Source organism: Spizellomyces punctatus, assembly GCF_000182565.1.
Source record: "Spizellomyces punctatus DAOM BR117 chromosome Unknown supercont1.8, whole genome shotgun sequence".
Taxonomy (NCBI): Eukaryota; Fungi; Chytridiomycota; class Chytridiomycetes; order Spizellomycetales; family Spizellomycetaceae; genus Spizellomyces; species Spizellomyces punctatus.
In genome coordinates, this window is record NW_015971544.1 from 96,884 (window position 1) to 122,375 (window position 25,492).

Consider the following 25,492-nt stretch of genomic DNA (forward strand, 5'->3'; position numbering starts at 1 on the left):
TAAAATCTGGGTCGCCAACGACTTTGCGACGTCCAGATTCCCTACAGAAACCAGGATTCGTAAAGAAAGCACTGCCAGTGTTATCAAATACGTATCTATGGAGCCTCGTATGGCGTCCTGCTCATCAAGTTACGGTTGACATTATACTATTTCCGTTAACGGGCGGTAAGAGTTTTTCCGCTATAGTACTTTAGCGAAACAGTTGTCCCATGCTGACGAGTGTACATCCGTTCATGAGCTTAACATTGTCCTTTCCGTCCCTGTATGGGTCTCTCCCAAAATTATAGGTGGGAGCAGTGGGCATCTTTCTCCCATAAAAGTCTGCTGGTCGATAATGGGGATAGCAGTGTTGGGAGAGGCCCTAGATCTGCGGTGTTTGGATGGATCCGGATTGATGATAAGATTTAATTCATTACGTAATGGCAAGGCAGAAGTGTGAAATCATGAGCCTCGCAAAATACGTTCATGCCTGTGTCATGATTACTCGTTTGCATGCAATACACATTGAGCAACCACGCATGAATATGGTGGATACCTGCCTTACTCACCCCCCACACTACCTGTTCGTAAAGAACGATTTGGCATCCTTTTCGTTCAACTGACGCCAACCACAAACCTTCTGAGACAGTGTATTGATCAGTGCACCCGAGTCAAATCCCTACAAGGGTTCTTTGTCCTCGTTAAAAAGATGCGTATGTGCCCCGTTTAAACCCCATAATCATGCACCAAGTAGCTTGCAACTCTGAAAGTAGGAGTCCTCTAAAATAAAATAAAAAAAAAAAAGGCGCGAACACCCGCCCAATCATTTATCCAAAAATAGAAATAGCCAATATGAAATGTTTCTTTGTATCCCTAATGACCCAACCATAGTTCCGATAGTCTGGTAAGGGCCTCCAGTTGGAAGTTTGTTGCGGGTTAAGGCGAGATCACACCTTTTCGGACCTCACGGCCTTTTTGAACACTTTAAACGATTTTGGGATTATCATTTACTGCCTTGCATTCTTTGTCCGGTTTATTCGTTGCTTGTTGTCTGCCTGGGATCAGCATACCCATACCCCCCTCCGCCCCCCCACCCCCACCCCGCCGGCCGCTTGTCATCCGACACTTTATTACAATACCATGATGCTCGGTGGGTACCGCGCTAGAGATATTATGGTTCTGGCCAGCTTATTATCATCCGCCCGCTTCTACTTTTGGCTCATGCTTTCACCGTCTTATTGCCCTCAATGGCCACACCAATGTGTGTCCCATCCTGTCATTCATCCATGACAAAAATGTCAGCCCTGTCTGTCAACTCGCCGTTGACCGTTAATACCTCACCTTCTTCTTCTGGAGAGCGTTACATGGTAAGTAAGCCAAATCTGACATTTGAGCGGATGGCTAGCATCTGTCCATGGCAATGCCAATGGTTCATCTCTACCCGCCCATATTCGGTTGGAATTCTTATAACGGGCATTGACGTGTTCACACAGTGCCCCGTCAAATCCTGCCGCCAACTCTTCCAATACCGCGAGACCCTTGCACAGCACAGCCGCTCCCGACACAACCGAACATATGAACCCATCGTTCTTGATTCCACGCAAGAAGCTCCTGCTCCTCAACCCAGGCCTGCTAGGAACGGTTCTAATGCTCCTAGGCGATCAACAGACTTGTCTTCACCCGATGCCGCTCCTATCCCGCGTGAACTGGGATCGCTCTCTGAACCAGGATCTGATTCATCCGTTCAGCCTCGAATTAGTACTCGCTCAAAAAAGGTATTATCGCAATCATGTGTAGACCATGCTCTGGTTGATAAACTCATGCGGTGGCTATTTAGCGCAAAGTGGACGCACCTCCACCCCCTAGTAAACGCCCCAAGCGTGGCAACGACAGGAAAGCTGTGGTAAATGCGCAGACTTGCAGGCGTTTATTCAAGGTTGGGAGTTCTCATCATATGTTCAGGATGAAGAACCGGTCCATGAAGAATCATCTGAACTGTGGAAGGAAATCCAGCAATTCGATGAGCACGCAAAGTTGATGACCAAATACGAGTATTGGATGAACCGATATCAGCAGGATCTGCATGACATTATGGTATGCATTATGGGCATTCAATCCGCGGGAGAGCGGCGATCACAGCCCACGTTGCAACCAGTGTATTAAACGTTTGCTGCTCACTCCAGGACCGCTACAAAGCAATGGCAGCCAACGAGCCAAACCCTGCGTCCATCATTAACCCCTTTGCAGATCGCATACGAGAACTGGAAGTAGAGGGTCAAGCCCTCAAAAGTCGCATCCAGCGTGTAGCCGAAAACGTCGAAACAGGCGTACTTGCGTCATTGCGAAGTCAACTGGCTGAAAAGGAAAGAGCCAGGAGGGAAGCTACTGAAGCAGGTGATGGTTGACAAATCTCTGGCTAACCGGAATGGATGGGAACATTTGTTGGTTTTTATTATTGTATATTGAGAAGGAGGAAGACAGAGAGCCGCCTTGCCTTGAGGCAACAGATGACCTCTTCCCATTGTATTGGGTCCATTCTTTAAAAATGCATACATGCGCTGTCTGGACAAAGAAAGTCAATAGATTAGTTTTTGTTATCCACTGACACTCTCACTTGACCACCAAGGATTGGCACTCAAAATCATGATCAAGACCATTTCGTAGACAACTTTTTGCATTGTGAATTGACGCTCCAACTGCAGGGCCTCGCTCGGCACAAGTGACGAATCGCTGCAGATGCGCGATTTTCTCTGTCAGTTCATGAGACTCTCTTCAAACTGTCCATGACATAGACTATGCACTTGGCATTATGTATGATTGAAAGGGGATATACATTCACTCGTCTGCCTCACGAAGGGTTGACGATATGATTTGATACTAGGTGGTCCAATTGCAAATCTATCTTTTACTCTGTAGAGTATAATGCTAGAAAGCGGGATACATGAAGATACATTGGTTGCCCTCATGCTACGAGCTAGGAATAACGCAAGGAACGTATGTTATCATGCAGCTATCATTCGTTATGCTTACTGCTCCTGTTTCGCAAGGGCAATTCCCTACTAGTAACCCAAAACCATAAGTGAGCAAGCCATGCGATAGCTTTTTGCTGACCACCTGAATCGGGTCTTTGCGTTATCCATAAGCTGGCAATAGCTCCGAGTAGGCTCCGGAAACTCTATAACATACCATTCATGAAAACGGCGAGAGGATCGGCAGATTTGTTCTGCAAAAAGCTGACAGTGGGAGGCTTAGCATATTCCGATCTTGAAGCATTAGAAAATGGATCCCACTGTACATATTCGAACCAGTTGCCGCAATTACGTGAGATTTGTATGAATCCACATCCAACCAGTAGCCGGAACCAAAAGAACACTTCACATCAATTTGAACACCTCAAAGGGCGCCTTGTCGACAGAAATGCAGCCTCAGCGCAAGGAAAAGATTTTTGTTTTTGGGACGCTTTTTGAACAAATGGCAGAAAATAAAAAAAGAGGAGGAAAAATGCAAGTGTAATTCAACACTCTTTTGGTCGATATGTCGTTCGTATTTGGATGATTCGGCACATGCGTTCACAGCCGCTTCCCCCCCAATTTCACTGGAAAGAGCAATTCTTTTCTTTTTGCATCTTCTGGCCTTTTGGCGCTTAGTGATCAGCAATCTTGCACAAGCACAGAGGAAGGAATTCTTGTTCAACGTGGAAGGGAAGGAAGGCATTGGGAAAGCAATTCCTCTGAAAAAGAACGGGGAGGAGCTCTCACCACTGACCAAAGAGCTTTTACCGTTGTTCCCCAAGAACATTTGCAATGGTCCATTATTCTACTGCTCTCCTTTCAGCTGCTGTCGTTGGTTTAGCCAGCACAGTGGCAGCTCTTCCCACTGACATAAAAACCTCAAAGAACGTCGCTGTCGGTATTCCCGTCCTCCTCGACTCTAACGTACCATTGAATACTACCTTCCCTGGGAATGAAAACGAACTCGTTGACTATGAAGATGACCCATTCCCCGACGATTTGGAAGTGGAGTTGGAGAACCCTGCCGGCTTGGAAGAACGTGACCTCGAAAAACGAATGACGGCAACCCAGTACTGGCGTCAGACGTGTGTTGGCCGGCACAACCAAGCTCGCCAGCAGGTTGGCGTGCCACAACTCCAATACGATACTGGACTGGAGGCGAAAGCTTGCAAGTGGGGTGCATATTTAGCTCAATACAACAAGTTTGAGCACGGTAGTACGGGGGAGAATCTGTACAAGGCTTGGTCCAGCCAGGCGTTTGATGATACAAAGAAGCTCAAGAGTTGTCAAACTGCCACAGATTCTTGGTGGAGAGAGATTTCCTGTACGTTATCTGCTTTAACTAAACATGTTGGCATCAACCCGTCTCACACAATGTCCACGTTACAGACTACAGATACGGTCAAAAAGTCGGCACAGGCAACTTCCACGCCTATGGACACTATACCCAACTCATCTGGAAGAAAAGCCAACGCGTCGGCTGCTGCGCACAACGTTCTGGAGATCGTCGCACCAATGTTGTCGTGTGCAGATATGACCCACCGTAAGTGCAAGAATAGGCATCCGCTTCACATTCCGTCAAATGTATTCTGAACAAGCCATACGTTTCTGTCGCAGTGGCAACTACATCAATCAGTTGCCCTACTAGATCCGGTCCCCGTTCTACAAGAGTAACCTCTTGCATTTGAGATCCCGCCCGTGGCTCGAGTAATTGTCCATTTTCTATGACACAAACACATCCCCAGATCTCTTTTCTGCAACGCTGACTAAAGGCAGGCCCTTTATAGACGTTACATAACACTACAGTAGACATGTGTTTTAGAACTAGTGGTAGATGATGATTTTTTTTTATGCATTGTTTTGCCTATTGTTTTCACAAGTTCTGTTTGGCTATTGATCTCAGTTCTAGGTAAATACAAGCCCTTTTCCAGTGATTTGCGAATGCGTTTGAAGATTGCATGGCAGACAGATTGTTATTTGGCCATATGCTACAGATTCCGTAATGCATCTGGTACTTGGAAATCCACAACTGGAGCAACTCTCGCTCAGGAGACGTGAAGCTAAGAACTCGGAGCTATCCTTAACACCATACCTGGCGGTATTATCGCTGTCCAGTGCAAGTATCATGTCCCCAAAGGACTTATTTTGTGCCAGTGCAGTATTGTTTCAACGTAGTATTGCTTCATGGCAATGAATACACTACTTTGAAATACTGTCCATACTCACTAGTGTTCCAACACGTGTAATGTAACATTATTGCAGCTCTCTCCCTAACCAGGATATAAATAGCGACAAAACCTCAGGAACGAGACGGCGGATGCATGTTCTGGGTATTTTGGCAAACGGGACATGTATTCAATGTTGTGTGAAATATTACTTGTCGTTTTGGCCTTGGCGATTTTGTTTTTTTGGCTTTCTCAGGACAGCGATCTGGCGCTGGTTCAGTGAATTATTCAAAAAAGGTGCTTGCGATTATCTTGAGGATTGGACTTTGGCAGAGTTGTGGTTTTTCTAATCCGTTATTTTAAAAGTTTTCAATTGTACATACATATCGATTCCTGTTTTCCACAACCGGCGCTGGCCTCACCCATGCAGTAACAGATTGCTCGACTTTCGCGCCCACAGCCGTCGTTCACGCTTCCCACTGCCAATCTTCCTATTGTTCGTCGACGACCCTCTAGGCTGGTCCTGAGGTAATCTCCGCGTCAAATCTCCACTTCCCTCGCACTATCCCTTCTATAAGAGATGCACGCTATTCGGAGTGCAGCTGCCGATGCAGCATCCAAAACGGTACCAAAGGTAAGGACGAAATAGTAGACTGCAGTTTGTATTTGATTTATAGGTGGATGAGAGCATCGAGCTAAATTTACGTATTCCTCAATAGGACAGTTACTTTGCTCAACTCAAAGTCCTCAACGGCATTCTCCTACAACTCAAATCCGCCGAATTCACATCAGATGGTGCGTCCAAGCGCTTTGCTTGCAAACGTGAGGCTTTGGCTCTAACCAGGTAGTGCAGGACGACCCGAGCGGCAGGATGATCGGATAGAGCTATTGGGCATGTGTCGGCAGTGCATTGATACTATGGAGGGAGTGTTGAGGCAGGCGGATGGTCGATCGCAGACCAAGCAGCCAAAGGCCGGTCCTTCGCTGCCGCCGAAACCAAAATTGACAATTCGTGAGTTGCTCTTCAAAGAAAAATGTGTTTCATCCGGCTTGGTTCTTATCAGCTTGAGGGTATTTGGCAGAACCAATAACGGACAGAGATTCGATTGCAAGCAATCCCTTCATGGACGCTTCGGAACACACTCCCGTAAACGACAAGCAGCTTACCTCCGTTGCAGCACAAAACAGCGGGACAGGTCCTCCACCGCAAATTAGTCTTTCAAGCCGAGAGTCGGATGATCTTTTCTCACCCTACAGTCCAAGGCCATCAGGCTCAAACGGTAGCACCCTGGAAAACCCGAAACCAAAGCATGTTCGACCGTGGGCATCTCCCGATATACCACCATCGCCTCTACTTGTTCAGTACAGAGAACTCAACTCTCAGCTGTACGAAGCAATGGGACGACCTGGTTTGGAAAAGGGGCCAAGTTCTGCATCACTTTATCATGATGGAGAAGAACATCCTACCACACCCCAACGGTTGGAAAGTGCGCCTACCCACAGGCGATCCCTCTCGGACGGCGCCACTACCGTGCGAAGTAAACTCGCCCGAGTAATTTACCAAATCCTTCTAGCAGCCAGCGCCGCAAATGTTACCACTTTCCGTCCTGTTGTCGTCGCCTTTGAGTTGTGTCTGATTGATCAAAAGATATTTGACAAGCTCCGTCCTGCTGATATGATTAACCACCGACCACCTAATAACCCCTCGCCGTCAGTTCACGCCTCGACAGAATTCTTCAATTACCTTACCCGGATGATTGAATTTTCGATTCTGGAGCCAGTCGAAGCGGGGGATAGAGCCGTTGTGATTCACTCTTGGACCAAAGTTGCGTGGAATCTGTACCAACTGAGGAATTTGCAGTCTCTGAAGGCTATCGTCAGTGCATTAGGGACTCCCCCTATAGCACGATTGAAGAGGACATGGGGTCTAGTGCCAAAGAAATCAATGACAACGTTGGAGCAGTTGCGGGAATTGTTATCGGAGCAAAACAATTACACTGCGTATCGTGAATGGCTTGCCCGAAGCGTAACGAGACCTATGGTTCCCTTCTTGGGAGTTTACATGCACGACATAACGTATCTCCTCGCCCTCGCGAAAAAGGATGGAACTTCACCAGCGTCGGATAAACGTCTCAAAGAGATCTTTGACCAAATGGAGTTTTACCAAGCGGGGCAAAAGTATGCGTATGAGCAGTTGACTGCTCTGTTACGGTTGGAAAAAAAGTCTGGTGCACTGGGATTCAAGAAACAGCAGAAATCGGGGATCAGTTCTCGTGCTCCCCCAGAGCTGCTTCCTTTGCGCGAAGCAGATGATGAGACGGTTGGCCAATTTGTGGGGCACTGGATCTTGTCACGGAAGTGGTACACTGAGAAGGAAATGGATGCGCTTTCGCTTGCCAGGGAGCCCCGACATATTACAGAGTCGACCACCCCCAACAGCAGCAACTCAACACCTCTCTCCCAAATCGTTATTGAGGATGTCATGTCAGAGCCTATTCCGGATTTCGGCGGATCAGGATATGATTATCTAGCAGCCAACAACATTGCGGTACCACCAGAGTTTTTTGGTGGGGTCAATGCTGCATCCATTTTGAGTGAACTAAAGCAAAACCGGAAGCGCATGTCAGCCGGAGCCATGTTGATGGAAGCTTTGAAAGGGAGTGCACTTTCATTCGGATCGAAGAAGCAAGCGTCGATACCTAGACGACGAAGCATGGGTGCTGTTAATGGCATTGCAGAAAATGTTGCGACTGCTAGTGGTAAATCTGATGTTTCCGGAGCGGACGATGACGGGCGTAGTTCTGTGACGAGTTCTAGTAGTGAGTGGAGCTTGAGCAGTTTGAAGAGTCTAGTCTTTGAGGGTGAGGAAGGTGGAGATAAGGGTCGAGATGGATTGGATGGAGAGGAGCGATACACGGATCATGGAGACGGGAGATCTTCAGACTCTCAGTCCATAACAAAACAGGGCAAACCTTCGTTGGGCTGGCTGTCCACTGAGCTCAAATCGCGCATCGAACAAATGTCCACTACACCACCAGGCTCAACATCCAATGGAACGACCAGCGGGAGTGTCCAATCACCCGCATCAGAAGCAAGCCCACGTACCAACAAGCGACAGCAAAACCGTATCTCAGCCATTTTCACCGGATTTGTAGGTGGAGGGGCCTCATCCAACAACAGTGCACTACCCGAGAAACTGGCCAATCATGCCGAGACCCATGCTGAGAGCGACGCTTTCCCCTCAAATCACCGTAATGTTTCTGGGAAAAGAGGGTTCGGCTACGTTCCTGGAAGCCCATCCTCTCACATATCGTCTCTCGCACCTTCCTCATCACGTTCCCATCGCCGAACTCAATCCACCCCGCATGCGCGGTTTACAGACGCTTCCTCAGACGCACAAGCCCACACGCAACCAAAGCGAGATCTGCACAAAAACCATCTGGCAGGGGAAGCAGATGCACATGGACCACCTCCGCGCCCGATCCCCCCAAATCGGCGCGGAGAAAGCTTTAATGGAGATCCATTTAAAGATGGTCCGGAGAACCATGTGCCACGCATTGCCCCAAAGAGCAGTTTGTCAAAAGCCGAAGTGTTACATGAGGATGGGAGGACACGGTCGCAGTCTCATCCACCTCCACCGCCTATTCATCAGCCTCCGCCCAGACCTCCTCCGCCGAAGCGTGATGCCCCAACACCGCATCCCGCTTCACATGCTTCCATATCACATGCTCCCGCATCTCATTCTCCTGCGTCTCATTCTCTGTCATCTTCTCATTCAGGGGTCTCTCATTCTGTAGCATCCTCTCACTCGCATCCAATACCATCGCATGCAGAACACGATGAAAGCGGATGGAGAAAACAATCTTCAACCGGACGGTGGACACTTCATCAAACTGGATCCGACAAAGGATACCAGGGCGATGCAGAATTTAGACAAGGTCATGAACCCAAAGATGGTGGAAATATCTCTTCTTCGACTCCCACAACAGCACCTACTCAAAGGCACCATCGTACACCAACCCCCTTCAAACATCCCCCATTAATTCCGCAACAATCCACACATCAGCAATCCATATCCCATCATCCCCCAACCCACCAGCCCGCATCCTACCACCCGTCACCACAAAGACTCCTCCGTCCAGAAGATGACCATATCAAAAGGCAGCCACATCGGTACACATGGACGCCAACCACAGCCGCGCCAACCATACCAAGATCCTCAGAAAGGCCCACACCGTCGGCTCCACCGGCCGTTCCACCAAAGCCTCCCGGTATGAGGGAAGCGGGAAGGGAGGCGGTGGGAAGGGAACCACCAGTCGTACCGCCGAAACCTGGCAGAAGGACGTAAAAGATCTATGTACAATGCTGGCGTTTGAGAAGATGAAAATAACGTTTTATTTTTTTTTTTCTATTCCTTCAACGCGGTCCTTTTCTTACTGAGACTAGTTTACATCAGATGGAAGTAGTAAAGCGAATAATGACACATTAGAAACATTATTCTTGGTACAAGATGCAGGTCTAGCCTCCAAGTCAATGCAATTACCAAAGACTTGAAAACATCTTCCCCATTCCTACAACAATCTCACTAATTTCTCTTGCCAACTGTCCCATGGCCCATCCAATTGGTTGAATAATATACGCATTGATAGCCGACCCGACAGCCATAATCCCCCTCCAAATAGGAACAATGACGTACTCGCTCAGTATACCCGCTACAAAAGCGATACCGCTTCCGATTTGGGTGATACACCACCAGATGGGGCTAAGAATGAAATCCCGGATCCCTCGTCCCAGAAAACACAGCAAGCGCCATAACGGTGAGAAAATCCATCCAACCAATCCTCTCCAAACCCATGAGACAAACTTGACGATTGCTTCACCAATGACTCGGGAGATATACCAGCACCCGTCCCACACTGCAACAATGCCTTTCCAGATCCATCCCAGAATGACCCCTATGCCACGGAATATGGGGAGAAGGATGTAGTTGTAGAGCGCCTTTACTATCGCAACTATGAAATTGCCCGCTGGTGCGAGGATGTAGTTGTACAATCCTTTGAGGAGGAGAACGATGAAGGCGTATATGGGATGAATAATCCATGTGTAGATGAAATCCAGAATCGTAGATACGATGAACCAGATTCCCCTGCATATCCATGCCATACCTCGACCAATGGGGTGAAGGACGTAGGTCCAAATAGCATTACATCCGATCTCGGCTCCTTTAACACCCATTGAAAGAACCCATCCTATCCCATTTCCAATCGGTACGACGATATAGTTCCAGAAAGGTACCACTGTCCAGGTCCACACGAACTCTATGCATGTCCCCAATAACTTGAAGATCCATTCAACGCCCCATATCAGGCCTTTGGCAACTGGTACAATCACGTACTTCCAAGTGAATTTGGGAAGGAGATATAGGATAAAGTACAATGGGAAGAACATGAAACTGAGGAATTTGATAACTGGGGAGCGCGGCGCGGGAGGGTAATATGATGGTGGGTGTGCTTCGACGGAGGGTTCGGTTCGTCCGATGCTGTCGCCATAGGATGGTGGGAGTTCTTTCGAATCATGAGTTTCAGTGTGACCTTTTGCGAATGCTGGTGCTGCATCAATGATGATCGAGACTCGATCGCCTTGCGAATCATCGGCTTCGTGATCACTTTCGTATGATTGGACGGGGACAATGTCGGGTACACCAGCAACGCCTAAAGATGATTGTGGTGGACAGTGATATATTGGACTTGACGGTGGATGCGCAGCCTGGGATGGTACATCTATTGTGGTGTGCAGGAGGAAGGCACTCTCATGATTTGCTGCGGACGGCTGGGTGTCTTGGTCTTCTATCACCATGTCTGTTGTGACAGAAGAGTTTGTCGGCTCTTTGATGGTTTGGTAGTCCTCCATTCCAGCTTTTGGTACCTGGACTAAATCATCGAGAAGGTCTTCTCGCCTGGTCCTTAAAATAAACGCCCTATAAACAAAGCAAGGCCTCCGCCTCATTTGTCCGACAGATCGGTCAGCGAAGGCTTAGTAACGCGTTTACACAGCCTGCCAACAACATCCACGGAGACAAACTGAAAACATATCACAAAATCGACACAATTCAGATATGGAACTGCAGAGGCACGGTACATGTCACATCGTAGCAACGTTAAGATATATACAAGGCATTCAGTTATTGAGTAAGCCGGATTTGGAGGGTTGTGTAAATCTTAAGCTGGGGTACGATATCATGGTGTATTGGGCTGAAGACAAGTACCAAATCCCCAATGATTCGGGTGATAAAAGTTGTTGTTGTGTTGAGGTCATTTGTTGAGGAATGGTTGCTTGCAAGCAAATGATCCACAGAAAGAAGGCTCGTCCTACTGCTTTGTGCCGTCGTGGAAGTGTTCAAAAATCGGATGCTAAAAAATGGCAAATTCAACGAGCCGCCAAACTGTGCCACGCGTAAAGGCACAGTTGTGTTCGGGCAATCCTTCGGCTGTCGAATTTCGCTTCGTCGTCGCTATTTTTTTAGAGGGCCTCATCGCCGTCGTTTTTCCTTTCCAACAAGTTCATTTCACATAGAAAATATCATTATAGACTTGTCATGAATGACGGGGCCGCGCTTGTTCAACTGGCTGAATTCAAAGGATGAAGGTGATGGTCAGCAAGATGACAGAGTACAAACAGACAACTCTGAGGAGATCACAAAGAAATCTAGACCTGCAAGACTAAGCATTGACACTTCCGACTCGACTTTGTCTCGAACATCCTCTACTGTCTCTGAACCATGGCACTATGATGCTACACCCGATCACCCCCTTGCTATCGCCGCCGACAATTTGCCGGAATCTCACACTTGGCATGCAACAGCCAGTCCCGCGTCTCCCGTTACCTTTCCCGCCCCAGTTCCTCTTCGAGATGACTTGGACGATGCTCCTTGGTTCGCAATTGCTACTGAAGAACAGCCGAGAGCACTGTCTCCAAGCTCTCCTTTAGAGATTGTTAACGAAGATGCATGGTGAGGAAAGGCGCAAGTTGTCTCGCTGTAACCCCATCGGATGATGTAACTTGTTTCTTCTCATCATAGGTACGCGGAGGCAACCGTAAGATCGCCCGTTCGAGTCTCATCTCCCCTACCAGTGTCAAGCTCGCACTCTAACGCTGGTGACGAAGAACCAGACTTCTTTGCCACTGTTGCATCACCCAAAAAACCATTTCGCCTGCGGAAAAGACGAAAAAGCGAGGCGGGAACAGAGTCTTCGCGAAGTCTTACACCAGATAGTGCATACTCCGCGACTACAAGTATCGCGGGTTCAGAACATGGTGAAAGTGCAGCTGACGACGATGGGGACGATGCAAAAACGGTTCTCACCACCAGATCAGAACCCATAAAGCAAAAAAAGAGTAGGCTCTCATTTGCGAATAGTGACATCACGGGTTCCCTCCGGTCGGCATTTCGCCGCGCACTTTCGCCTGATCCGCCCCCATTACCGCTACGATCGCCGACTCCAAATGCCGCGCCTCACACATCCATGTCCATTGTACCCCCCACCCTCCCTTCTCGACCATTTTCAACACCCCCTATATCCCAGCAATATGACGATCATGTTGAATTCTACTCTCCTACACGGTCAACCCCACCGTCACCGGCACGCCCGACAAGAACCGAGCAGATCATACAGACTGCCGCAGACCAGATTGATGAGACGAGCGTAATTTTGTCTCGTCTGTTGAGAAGCGCCAAGAGAGTCGTAAAGTCGAATGCACCATCTCCTATACCCGGGACTGTCGTTAGAGCGACGTTCAAGAGGACGGAATTGCAGGCCGAACGGGTGGAACCTACCGGCCAACTCCTTGAATCCGAACCAGTATGGCCGGTAGTGAATGGTCATGTAACAGATGTACCTGATGTGGAACAAGAGCAACTGGCAGAAGAAGCAAACCACGTGGGAGAGGAATTTCGGCTCATGTCTATCTGGCCCCATAAAGAAGGCGTGCTTAGCGACTTGAACGCTCCACAGGGATTATACGCCACACAAGCGCAAGTCTCTGAACCGCTAGAGACGCAGATCGTTTTACCTGTCATTGATGGTAGCCGTGAAGATATGGAAGCTCCTCGGTCGATACCTGCGAACCAGTTGGATCACTCACAGCAAATTGATTGTCAGCCGATAGTTCCAATGATCCGAGCGTTGTGTGAAGAACTGACCGATGGGTGTGTAGCTCATGACGCATTACCCTTTGAGCATGCAGATGACATCGCGCTGGATCCAGTCATTCCAATGACAACAGCGCGGGTTGAGAGTGTCCGCATTGATGTTGATCCAGAGAACGTCGAACATATGGAGGTGGCCAAGGAGCTAGATGTGTGCGTTATATCACCGGTAGCAGTTGGGTTCCAAGTTGATACCCTTGAAATGGGCGTGGCGAGGGATGCTTTGTTCGAGCAGGCGGCAAAAGAAAGCAAGATTGGTCTTATCTTACCCGTGGATATTGGAAGTCAAGCGAGCAGCATCATGCATTCTGAATCCCTGGTCACTCCAGGAGCGAATGCCCACAATCAAGATATTTCCCCTGCTCGCGATATACCATCGTCGATGCCGTGGATCTCGACAACCGACATTAGTCAAAAGGATCCATTGGCAGACGCGGACTTGATGTCAAATAGGGACGTGGGCGTGGGTATTCCACAGTCTTCGAGTCATTCAATCATTTATGCAAAGCAGGCTGAGTTGGTGGAAGTGGGCCGAGACGTACAGTCCGGCCCAATTCAACCAACGGTCATTCTGCCCATTACTGGAGGGAAAGTGGACAACAAAGACATCGTATTTGCGGATGCCAGTATAGAAACCATTGACCAAGACGCTCACGTTTTCGAAGTGCACCCAGTTTTGCCAACGGCGCAAGCACAGGAGACTGTAGAGGTCCATTCACATGAGGAGGAGACAGACGGTCCCATATTTCCTGCCTCAAATCTTGTGGTTGATGGAATCTTCCCTATTGCTGATGGACAAGTGCACTATCGGGATGATATGCAATTGGGCGGCGACGCGCGGGACGCGAAGATTGTAGTACCTTCATCGCCCGTTCCTTTGAACGTCGTACTTCCGCATGTGCTACCCCCTTCGTTGCAGAACAGTAAAAGTGGGACCACGGAGGATGATTCTACAATACGAAGCATTGGTAGAGAGTTCGACGCTAAACCCCAGGGAGTATCACAGTCCTTTGACATGCCTCGAGAATTGGAAGCGAAATCATTACCGTTGTCGCCAACCATGAAAACTACAATTCACCTACCATTTGCGAGAGCCGTGGATGCACAAGTTGACGTAGAGGAGCACCAGCGCTCATCTGTGGAAGGAATTGGGAACGCTATTGATCTCACTGTGATGGTACCTAACTCCTCTGCTGAACAGATCGTGGTTCAATCTGATCCGGCAATAGAGGTGATTCGACATCTGGTTGAAGATCGGACTCAATCATTGGAATGGATTGCGCCGATATGTTCTGGGGAGATTGCACAGCTTCTCGATGAAGCTGAAAAGGTTGTGGAGTGCCTGAGAGAGGCAGTGCCGGTTACCATAGACCCGCTCGAGTTGGACAACTCCGATACTGGGACGTTTGCCCTAGCGCAGGACATTTGTGACGTACCTCGCGTGGTTATCGATGCAGAACAACTTGCGCAGGTTACAGACTTTCCTCAAGGCGACCGCGATATCGATGTCTTCACGGCAACCACATCGGGAGGTCGTGCCGGTGTGCAAAAGGCGTCCCTTGAAGCTCTGGGGCCACTGGCCACATTGATTGCAACGGAAGATCGGGAGGATGATGAGCTGTCTGCGAAACCCGCAATTGCCATCACCAACCCTCCATTATCTCAGTTACAGTCCACACCCAGTACTGCTGCTAGCACGCGTATCCGATCCAAAAGCGATAATACGGATGATGACCTTCCCTATTCGAGTATCTCTGCGCGGTCCGCCAGACCCAAGAAGTCTGCAAAGAGACCTCCGCTTCCCCATCCGCAACTCCCATCCAGCACGTTTGCTAGCCGACGAGTCCGATCCAATAGTGATCATACGGACGACGACCTTCCTGATCAGGAGATGTCTGAACGGTCCCCAAGAACCGCAAAGGCGACAAAGAAACCTCCAATACCTTATCCCCAGTCCACCGCCTCCGCTGTCACTAGCGTGCGCGGCCGGTCCAATAGCGACAATACGGACGATGATATTCCCTATCTTACAGACGCGTCTTCCCACGTCGTTTCCACCGGTCCTGCCACTCCCATGTGGGATTCCGATGATGTGGATTCGAACGCGGACTTTTTCGAACTGAAGCGCGGCGATAATTACGACAACCCTCCCCTGAAATCCTTTATTGAGCGCCCCGCGATTTTGCGTCCGCGTCACACCCCGTCGGCAGAATCCCTCGGACGTAGAATTCTGGAGAGCTTGAGTGGATTGGGGGCTGTCCGGGTCTTGGAGCGAAACGATAGCGGGAACACAGACTTTGCTGATGATGTCGTAGATATCAGTCCAAGTTTGGAGCATGGCCTCGGGTTGGGTATGCTTCAAGGAAAGAGTACCCGGCCAAGGAAACATTCGACTCTGTCAGTAGAGGTGCCGATCGCTGATTTTCTGGACAAATACGATGATGATGAGAGTGTGGATGATTATGAAACAGATAACTCGGAGAATGAGAAAGAGAATCCCGAAGCTAATGGAGACCGTACGGATGACAGTCAAAGTACGGTTACTTTCAAGTTGGACAGAAACGTTGTTGCTGAGGATTCGAAGATGACAGTCCTTGACCATCAAGCGTCTGTGATACATGATAAAACCTTCCTTGCCGAACAAAGGTTCACTGCATTGGATGACGAAATACTTACAGAACCTTCTGATAAAGGTGTATTTGTCAGAGATCCGCTCATAACAGACACCGCAGACGCAACTGTACGCTCTGCTATAAAGTCTGATGCTATCCTCGCAGGGGCAGTGCTTTCAACCACCGAAGGCGAATCATTAAGAGATTCCATCGTTCAAATTTTGGAAAACTATGGAAGCGATCCTGCGCAAAGTTCCGGGTCAGCGCTTCGAAAAACGATGGACAACCATAGTATCGGGTCAAATAATGGAACTCTTGAGCGGAGTAACACAAACAGTCATCCGCATTCTACTAGAAATTCAGGGCCAATATTGGATGTTGCGGATGAAGCGCACGGTCAAAAGCACCGGGCGAGGCTGTCTGCAGATTCTATTGGTTCTAATGTGGCAATTGTGGACGGTGGCCGAGATCGTCATGTAGATGAACCATCCGCTGGCGCGTTGGCAGTCACTCGTGACGCCCAGAAGATTCTCTCCAAGGAGTTGCATACAACTCGCGAACCGATTATCGTACAGATCTCTCCGCCGACATCTACCATGGCACTGGACCGAGACGTTACAAGAAAGGATCGGACAAAGTTTTTATCGGTTTCCTTGGGCAGTAACGTGGACAGTGGTATCAGTGATGTCTCGGGGCCATCCGTGCATGCGGTACACTCGCGAGGTGGATCGAACGAAGATCCGATGGTGGAAGCGCAGAAAGACGTCATGCAGCCAACAACTCGATCACACCAAGTCGCCGCCCCACCGCTGAATCCGCCAAAGAGCCTAATGGAACACATGCGGGACGTGATTGTTGCACAAGCACATATTCCGTTGCATCCAGACATGCAGCATGGCAATGCCTCAGCGAGCAAGTCGTCCGATGTTCCCTTGGGTCGCATACGCAGTGTACGCAAGGCATATATGGCTGCACCTGCTGCTGAAGCTTTTAATGATAATCCGGTGGGCGCATCCACTAAAGAACAGTGGGATAACCGAAAGGGGCAAGCTGGCAGTTTCAAGTTAAACCTGGGGAGTACTGCGCGCAAAAGGAGCTTTTCAAGTGAGCTTCAACAGAAGGCAGAAAATGCGTCCAGACGTAGGTCTTATTATGACATTGAAAATGCATCTCCGCCTCCTTCTGGTTCTGAGACTGTGCGTGAGAATGGTTCTGAACGCTCCTTGAGTGGCGATAATGATGATCAGATGTCTTGGATGGCGGCTATTGGGTAAGTGTGGACCGAATCCATTACTGATGCGGTATTGCACAGCTGATCATCACCATTCTGATTCAGAGCTACGTTCGCGGTTGCCTCGTACGGATTTTCATTTTCTCTTCTTAACATCGCCGGTCCGATCATGACACACTCCCCTGCCTTCCATTCCAATACGGGGCTTGGTGCTGCGGAATTGGCACAGGCCGCCTATTTGGTTGCCTGTGTGGCATCAGCAGCAATTTGGCTGTGGTTTTCAGGCGTTTGGGGGTGGGTTGTGTGGTGTCGTTCACTTCTTGACTATACATGACACTGATTCTCGTCCTTATGTCATCCCAGACCTGCGCGACCGCTAGTGTTTTGCCTATTCTTGTTTACAGTGTTTACGGCGCTTTGTAGCGTCGGTGGCGATTGGAATCGTGTCATAAGCTTTGAGGCTATAGCAGGAGTGGTATGTATCAATTTCTTCCGTTATGTTGGATACTGGCGAAGTTTTAACTGTTGTTTATCGATTAAAGGGCGGTGGTGGTATTTTACCATTGACTTTCTTATTGGTAAAAGACTCTATGAAACTGCGCCATGCTGTGCGAGTTTATGGTACGTTGATTGGATCATGATAAAAGTATACGTTGGAAATTGATACAATCTCTTTTCTGTACAGCCGTACTGGCCTTGGTGTTGATTTCTTCGCTGGCATTTGCCCCTCTCATTGGCCACCGTCTCCTCCTGAACGCATTCACGAATCGAAAGTGGATATTCCTCCTCCCGGCACTGCTATGCATCCCCGCGATTATTATGAGTGTCTTGTTGGCTAATCGTTTAGCTACCCCAAGGACGAGACGGTTGATAACCAAGTTTTCCACAGCAATGTTGATGGCGTTCGCAGTGGCCGTTGGGTTGAGTGCTGTCGTTTGGGGTGGGCAATATCCATACAAACGGAACCCAGGGAATGTAGAATTGGCTGTAGCATTGGAAATGATCCCTGGAGACGTACATGTGAACCCGATAAGGATTCTACATGGACCAGGCTGGAAGTTGGAGAATGGAGTTTGGGTGACAGATCCAACCTATACAAAGACCGTTTCGACGCCGCTGCCAAGTTCAACCGTTTCTGAACCGACACAGACCACTCCTAGTTCCGCTCCTAGTTCATCTGGTACACCGTTCCCTGGCGCGACTGTCTCCTCTAGCATCCCCGCCAGTACTACAATATCATCACCAAGTACCGCGACCACATCTACTCCTCCCACCATATCAAAGCCCAACCCATCATCCCCCATGTCGTCGACGACGCCATCCCCTCGCCCTAGGCCTCCACCTGTGAGCGTGGCTGGTTCTGATAGACCACCAAATGACCTGTTTCTCAACAAGTTGCACATGTTGGATCAATGCCGATTGCCGGCATGGGATGACGTGGAGGAAGCAGAGCCGGAGAATGCGTTAAGCAAGGCGGGATGGATTGGAGGAATGATAGGTTTTGGAACAGTAGCGGTTGTATTGTAAGTGTCTTTCTATGATCGCTTTGAAGAAAGCGTTAATTAATAGTGGGTCTTGCGCAGATTTGGTGTACTCGGGCGACAACTGTACCATAATGGAGTTCTGGCCGGTAAGTCGAATTCTTTTGTCATGTTTTAATCTTGCGGTTGGACTGAACTTCCTCCATGGGTAGATCGGAATGGCAAGCAAACTCTGGTTGCCGGCTTATCCCTGGTGTTTAGCACTACGGCTCTCGCATGTAGGTTCCCCACTTGATCCAATCCTCTTGGTTCAAATCTTGGTGTCCTCATATATATGTAATACAGCTATCCTGCGCTACCCTCCTCTTCAACTTGCTCTTCAAGCATGTACCCCGACTCCGTTCCTCTTATATCCTCTTATAGGTGGAATAATTCCCTTTTTGCTTCTTTTCCTTCTTCCATATTCGAAGCACTCTCATACACGGGCGGCTTCGCCTGGGGCCATTATGGTATTGGTCGGAGCCATTCTAGCGGCCGTGGATGCTGGGGCTGTGACTGATGGATTTGGTGTTGGATTCATGATTTTTGGAGTTTTGGTGACTTTTGTGGGTTCCACTGTACGCTCTGTTGAGGGCGGAGGTGTCGGTTGGAGTGCATGGATGGGAGTAGGCGTTGTTGGTAAGTGCCAAGACTCCTTTTGGTATGTCTTGTTGAATGCGGCCTAATCGTAAGTGGTCGTGACTTTTCAGCTGGCACAGCTTTCGGCACCCTCCTCGCGAGTACTCTCTTCCGCGCCCACATGTTGGATCACACGACTGTAGCAACAAGTGCAACTCTTTTACTCCCACATACCCCTGCTCCCTCGGATCCCACAACCGTAGAAACAATCAATGATGCAATGCGACGTGTGTATAGAGGCGTGGCTGTCCCATTTTCGGCTGTGAGTTCCTTGGTATGGATATTAGGATTGATACTCTAGGATGTGTGTTCCAGAGAATGGCTTAATCCGGTTGGTAGATGATGTTACTTCCCTGATCAAATGAATGTTAGATAGGCGCATAGATTATTATGCAGAGACAAATTTGGAGTATGTCTCCTATTTCTTGGTATTCTGGTAGTGTTAATTCAATGTATATGTATGTAGAAGCTGTATATCTATGAAAATCAATCATATGAAGAAGTCTCAAAACTTGAAAATACAATGAAGGTTAAATTATATCAGACAATCCCCTCCGCTCACTCCTAGATCGCCTACTTCACCATCCAGCCGTTGAACCCGCACCATCTCAAAATACCTTCCCCGTAGCGCCATCAATTCCTCATGTGTACCTTCCTCCGCAACGATACCTTGATCGATGACCACGATTTTATGTGCATGCCGGATGGTTGATAAGCGATGCGATATCGATATGGTGGTCCGATTTATGGATGCCTTGTTGAGAGCGCTTTGGACTAGTTCTTCGCTTTCAGAATCTAGTGCTGAGGTTGCTTCATCGAGAAGAAGAATCTACGAAAAAAAAGCCTGTCAGCAAAGTACAGAATACTCATCGAGTATAGGTAAAACCGTAACAAACCTCTGGATCTCGAATCAAAGCCCTGGCAATTGCAATCCTCTGCTTTTGCCCCCCACTCAGCCCAGTCTTGCCCACAACCGTTTCATACCCCTCCGGTAACACCTTTACAAATTCGTGCACATTGGCCATTTCGCAAACGTTCAAAAATGTTTTTTCCTCAACTGCATCTGGATCTTGGGCACCTATGAGAATGTTGAATCTGATTGTGCCTTCGTAGAGGGTAGGTTCTTGGCTAACTAGGGCCATACGAGAGCGGTGGGTAGGAAGGTGGAGGTTACAGAGGGCAGTGGAGTTGACAAGGACTTGTCCTGAGAGGGGGTCATAGAATCGCTCAAGTAGAGCAATTGTGGTAGACTTTCCACATCCACTGGGACCGACGAGGGCAGTGAATTGACCGGGTTCGATCTAATCAGACAAGGGACTTTAACAATTGATAATCAAAAAAAGTGAGGCAGATTGAAGACAAACCTTGAGGTTCAACCCATTCAAAACGGGTACTTCAGGTCTGGACGGATACCGAAACACAACGTCCCGAAACTCGATTCCAACGCCCCGTTTCGTTTCCATCGTCTCACTCTCTCCGCCGTGTCCAATAGCTCCTCGTTCATCAATAACTCGAAATATATTCCCAGCTGCCAGTCTTGCCTTGGTAACATCTGGCGCTAGAGAGAACATTTGGCCGGCCGCCTGGGCAGAGAAGAGAAGCGCAGGGAGGACGATAAAGAATTCATTGACTGTGTAGTCGCCTTTACTGAGAAGTTGGGAGCCCCACCTGTGGCAGAAGACCAGTCAGCGCAAGTTGGGCAGGATAGTCGATTGCAAAGAGTTACCAGTAAGCCAAGGCGTACAGAAGGTACGTAATACTGTACGCGAGCGCTAGCCACAGATTCCCTGTTGAAATGGAACGAATGCTATCCTGGTATGGAGCCTCCAGGCTTTCGTGATAGCGATCTTTGACATTCTGTTCGCACGAAAGTGCCGCGACCGTTCTAATGTTGCCCACTGCTTCGGTTGCAAGCGCTGCGGAAGCTATGTAAGCCGTTTCATGGCGTTTCTACGGACCAAACCGGTTAAAGATCACCACCGTCAGATTTGATGACCTAGCAGGCACACACACACACCTGAAATCGTGCAATGATCCTAACTCTCAAAAAGCCAGCAACAAGCATGATGGGTACCGCTGTAACAACCACAATCGCAATCTTCCAAGCCGTGATATGAGCCAGTGTGATAGCTGCCACAAGGTTGACCATAATGGAGAACACTGTGCCGATGACGACGCCCGTTAATCCGCTCAGGTGGTTTGCGTCCACGTTTAGCGTTGATACTAGGGAAGCAGTTGTATGGTCTGGTTTGTCAAAATATGATATGTCCTGGTTTATTACGGACCTAACGTGAGTGGCAAGTGTTAGTGGCTCTATGTTGTTCCACATTCAAAGAATAACACTCTACCTGAAGGACAAGCTTCTTACACGCCATAGTAACCGCCCTGAAACCCATCCGAAAACTGTCCCGTTCGTAGAATAAGCGAAACATAGAGCAAACGCAACACATAGAAAGTCTAGAGACAGGTCTTAGCTAGATTCCCGAATCTCAAAACCATCATGAATCATCCCTGTCACCCACATAAACAAAAACGGTTTGCAGTATCCAAGATCTGCTGTGTTTGACTTGGGTCGTTGGGAGAGAGGGTCGTAACTAGATTTGCAAACAAAACTGCTTCGATAGAGTAGGCCGAACCGATCATTGCGGATGCTATACAAGAAAAATCGACTGTAAGTTCCGTGTACGTGCGTATGATCTCCAAAAATTCTAGTACTCACTCGCCAATCCAACAACGACACAAAACCATTCCCTTCCTCCCATCATGCCTGAAATCCGCTTTAGGAGCTCCCATGTGGTAATATTTATCTGAGATTTTGCTGTCTCCTCGGAATTACGCTCTGCTTGTGCCTTTTCCATTGCTTCCACGTCCACATTGTCTGCGTTAGCACTGTCCTGTGCGACTTGATCAAGATAGACGCTAAATCTGCCGCTATCCAGAGACCAATGGGAGATTCTGCGGCTGAGACTGGGCGCAGCCGTTCTGGTAGAATCCAGATGAATACTCGATGACTGGCGTTCCAGGTTGGAGTGTGCTGTTCTGATAGATAGAGATGACTTTTGGCGGATCATCATATCTCTCGCAGGATGGGCGGTATCAGTGGAAGAAACTGTCTCCACAGTCGATGGCACATTTTGCATATTCACGGCGCGGTAGTAGGCCGACTTGCGGGCGAGGAGCTCCTCGTGCGTACCTTGTTCAATCACCTTGCCTTGTGACCTACAAGCAACATACCGTTAATTCCCTTCCAGCATTAACAGACTCCTTGTCATCTCGGAAACCCACATTACTACAATCTTGTGCGCATTCCTAATGGTACTCAACCGATGGGCTATGACAACAGTTGTCCGATCTTTACTGGCACGCTCTAACGCAGCCTGCACAAGGCGCTCGCTTTGAACATCTAGGGCAGATGTGGCCTGTCAAGCACTACTGTTTAGAAAACAATGTTGCGTCGCCCCATATACGTCAGGCATGTCTACCTCATCCAGTATCAGAATCTTTGGATCTGATACGATAGCCCTTGCAATAGCAATACGCTGTTTCTGTCCTCCACTTAGCCCCACACCATGCTCGCCGACTGGAGTGAAATATCCTTTAGGTAGCTTGCTGATAAACCCATGGGCATTAGCTTTGCGCGCTGCATCAATGCAGATATCTTCTTTTTCGCGAGCGCTTAATGCTGCTGTACAGTTGGCAGCTCCAAGGGCAATGTTGTCCATAATTGTTCCATTGAATAGGACTGGTTCTTGCATAACAAGAGCCATTTGGCGCCGCAACCAGCGCACGTTGAGGGAGCTGATGGGGACATTGTCAAGAAGAATTTGACCGGACGTTGGATCGTAAAAGCGCTCTAGGAGTCCCACTATTGGTGCGAAAGATGAGCATACCGCAGTCCGGGTAAGAAATACGTAAAGAGACACATACCAATCGTGGATTTACCACTGCCAGATAATCCAACAATTGCTGTGGTCTTCCCTTTTTCTAGAACAATATCCACTCCTTTCAAAACTTGAACTTCGGGTCTTGTTGGATACGCAAACCGGACACCGCGCAACTCGAGATGTCCTTCGCATTTTTCAGGCTGAAAACCTGCGTCAGAGGTGGGGTCAATAGGAGAGGTTCGATCGATTGTGTCTAATAACTTGCGGCCCGAGCCCGCAGCAAACGAGAACGTCTGGAGGAAGGGTGAAAAGTGGCCAATGATGAAGGAGCCTGCGGAAGCGCAAGTAGATTGTAAATCCAACGAATACATATTCAGACGAAAACTAAGAATGGAGTCAACATACTGTCGAGCATCATAAAAATGACTGTAAAGATGTCACCAGCGCCACTCATGGAATTGTCAACAAGAAGCCGAGAACCTTTCCAATAGGCAAGGGCGTTGGACGAGTAGGCCAAGAAGAAAATTGCGCCCATCATTAAAGCTCCCGACACGCTTTTCCGCACTCCCTCTTTCTCCGCAAGTGTCAACCACGACTCGTATACTTTCGCTAAGCGTTCCTGACTATTGAATGCCTGCACGACACGAACATTTCCGAAAGCTTCATCGGCCAGCATAGATGCTTTGGAATATGCATCGCTCACTCTTGTCGTATACTTTGCGGTTATCTTGGAGCCCCCCATAATGACGATGACGAATGCAGGTACAATGCAGAGCATGATTCCAGCGAGGGTGGCATTCTTAGAGAAGGAGACACATAGGGCAACTACAAAGTAGGACAAAGATTGGATACAGAGGCCGACCTTTTCTGAAGTGCCCAAATGTATAGTTTGGATGTCACTGGTGATCCGATTGGATATCTAGAAATGCACGATATAGGTGTAAGTCTGCGGATTCAGCGGATTGTGAAAGTGCGAATGTGAACATACCTCCCCGGCGCCAACATCTGAAAACCAGCCAACCTCCATTCTCAAAGTAGCGCCTACATATTCTTCCCTCAGTCTCCTAGCGACGCGCTCTCCGATCAAACTCCAACACACGCAATAGGCGTATGTCAGGACAAAATATCCAATGGCAACAAAAACGAGATACATGACTTTTGTATTAACAGATTCCTTAAAGTCGTCAAGTTCGCTTGGTGACAGAGTTTCGGGGGATCCAAGTTTTTGCGAAAAGTCGTTGATCAAGTCACCAAACAAGATACCAATCAGTGGGAGAGGGACACCAGCGCCCATGGCGCAAAAGATGCCCGCAGTGATGAGGAAGGTATCGAAAGGAGTGGAGTATCGGAAGAGTCGAAAGTAATCAAAATTAAACCGAAAGCGCTTTTTCGATGGCGAAGGATTTGGGTTTTTCTGTTCGGTTGACTCGGTACGTTTTAGGCGTGATTGTTGAGCAGCAATCTGCTCCTGGATGTCGCCGGTGACCGCTACAGGATCCACTGTAATGGTTACTTCCTGAGCAGATGTCATACTGGAGGTAACCGGCACCATTGGGATGTTTGCATGGATCTGATCTCGCTCATCAATATGGGTATTACCGGAATGTTCTGCTGACATTTCTGCTGCCATTAGCGCACTGTCTGTATGTGGGACAGCCAGATCTGGTACTGCAGACAAGGAATTGGGTCTGTCCAGGGGGGTCGACTGGGAGTCGTTTAAAACGCCCGCGGCACGATCGGAAAGCTCTGATGATCCATGGTCGATGGGTTGACCGCCGTCGGAATGAGGCATGGTTGGGCGTGCGGGTGAGAGGGGCATGGGATACAATATTGGATGATGAATTAAAAAAATTCGTATGAGGAGACAAGGTAAATGAGGAAAAGCTTAAACGGTAGTGACGTCAAGCATCGGCTTGCGACGAGGATCAAGGACGAAAACTCCTTTAGGAAAGTAGCCCAAGAAGAGTTATGGCAGCTTAGATCGTCACCCGCCTGGGCAAATGGGTGGTATGCAAAGTGGCAAAGGAGACTAGTTCAACTGCCTGTCACTACACACGCTACAAGGTCACCCAGATGGAACTGGATTGGGCCTCAACAAAAGAATAGTTCTTTATTTATGTAGATGCCACCTCGTCGGAGTGGAGAGACGAACTGGCAAAACGCATAGTGCAAAAATCATCCATTGGAAAGGTTTTTTCATTTTCATTTTGGCCCTTCTTGCAGGGCACCAAACCCGAAAAGCAAA

General features: G+C 48.6%; 6 protein-coding genes across 6 annotated transcripts; 4 read left to right on the forward strand and 2 right to left on the reverse strand.

Annotated features, from left to right (window-relative positions):
• Nucleotides 1–1,075: 1,075 nt before the first annotated feature.
• SPPG_04904 (uncharacterized protein) lies at nucleotides 1,076–2,661 on the forward strand. The gene is made up of 6 exons (XM_016753143.1): nucleotides 1,076–1,129; nucleotides 1,282–1,346; nucleotides 1,473–1,754; nucleotides 1,817–1,882; nucleotides 1,942–2,073; nucleotides 2,163–2,661. Exons 1-6 carry the CDS (start codon nucleotides 1,120–1,122, stop codon nucleotides 2,382–2,384), a joined length of 777 nt encoding a protein of 258 aa, XP_016607553.1. The 5' UTR covers nucleotides 1,076–1,119; the 3' UTR covers nucleotides 2,385–2,661.
• Nucleotides 2,662–3,418: 757 nt separating this feature from the next.
• Nucleotides 3,419–4,943, forward strand: SPPG_04905 (uncharacterized protein). The gene is made up of 3 exons (XM_016753144.1): nucleotides 3,419–4,314; nucleotides 4,380–4,533; nucleotides 4,608–4,943. The coding sequence occupies exons 1-3, from the start codon at nucleotides 3,783–3,785 to the stop codon at nucleotides 4,636–4,638; spliced, it is 717 nt and encodes a 238-aa protein (XP_016607554.1). The 5' UTR covers nucleotides 3,419–3,782; the 3' UTR covers nucleotides 4,639–4,943.
• A 404-nt stretch (nucleotides 4,944–5,347) lies between these two features.
• Nucleotides 5,348–9,631, forward strand: SPPG_04906 (uncharacterized protein). Its single transcript, XM_016753145.1, has 5 exons — nucleotides 5,348–5,452; nucleotides 5,522–5,789; nucleotides 5,875–5,950; nucleotides 6,009–6,167; nucleotides 6,238–9,631. Exons 2-5 carry the CDS (start codon nucleotides 5,736–5,738, stop codon nucleotides 9,501–9,503), a joined length of 3,555 nt encoding a protein of 1,184 aa, XP_016607555.1. The 5' UTR covers nucleotides 5,348–5,452; nucleotides 5,522–5,735; the 3' UTR covers nucleotides 9,504–9,631.
• Nucleotides 9,544–11,097, reverse strand: SPPG_04907 (uncharacterized protein). Its single transcript, XM_016753146.1, has one exon. The coding sequence runs from the start codon at nucleotides 11,063–11,065 to the stop codon at nucleotides 9,695–9,697; it is 1,371 nt and encodes a 456-aa protein (XP_016607556.1). The 5' UTR covers nucleotides 11,066–11,097; the 3' UTR covers nucleotides 9,544–9,694.
• Nucleotides 11,098–11,669: 572 nt separating this feature from the next.
• On the forward strand, nucleotides 11,670–19,892 carry SPPG_04908 (uncharacterized protein). Its single transcript, XM_016753147.1, has 10 exons — nucleotides 11,670–12,164; nucleotides 12,234–17,243; nucleotides 17,310–17,498; nucleotides 17,568–17,679; nucleotides 17,747–17,825; nucleotides 17,890–18,727; nucleotides 18,788–18,834; nucleotides 18,898–18,963; nucleotides 19,031–19,363; nucleotides 19,435–19,892. Exons 1-10 carry the CDS (start codon nucleotides 11,755–11,757, stop codon nucleotides 19,662–19,664), a joined length of 7,314 nt encoding a protein of 2,437 aa, XP_016607557.1. The 5' UTR covers nucleotides 11,670–11,754; the 3' UTR covers nucleotides 19,665–19,892.
• Nucleotides 19,787–25,464, reverse strand: SPPG_04909 (uncharacterized protein). Its single transcript, XM_016753148.1, has 13 exons — nucleotides 24,236–25,464; nucleotides 23,653–24,166; nucleotides 23,291–23,578; nucleotides 22,846–23,228; nucleotides 22,649–22,782; nucleotides 22,083–22,582; nucleotides 21,886–22,014; nucleotides 21,712–21,820; nucleotides 21,381–21,648; nucleotides 21,090–21,313; nucleotides 20,728–21,031; nucleotides 20,260–20,664; nucleotides 19,787–20,192 (listed from the first exon to the last, which is right to left on the reverse strand). Exons 1-13 carry the CDS (start codon nucleotides 25,064–25,066, stop codon nucleotides 19,899–19,901), a joined length of 4,383 nt encoding a protein of 1,460 aa, XP_016607558.1. The 5' UTR covers nucleotides 25,067–25,464; the 3' UTR covers nucleotides 19,787–19,898.
• Between the last annotated feature and the right edge of the window lie 28 nt (nucleotides 25,465–25,492).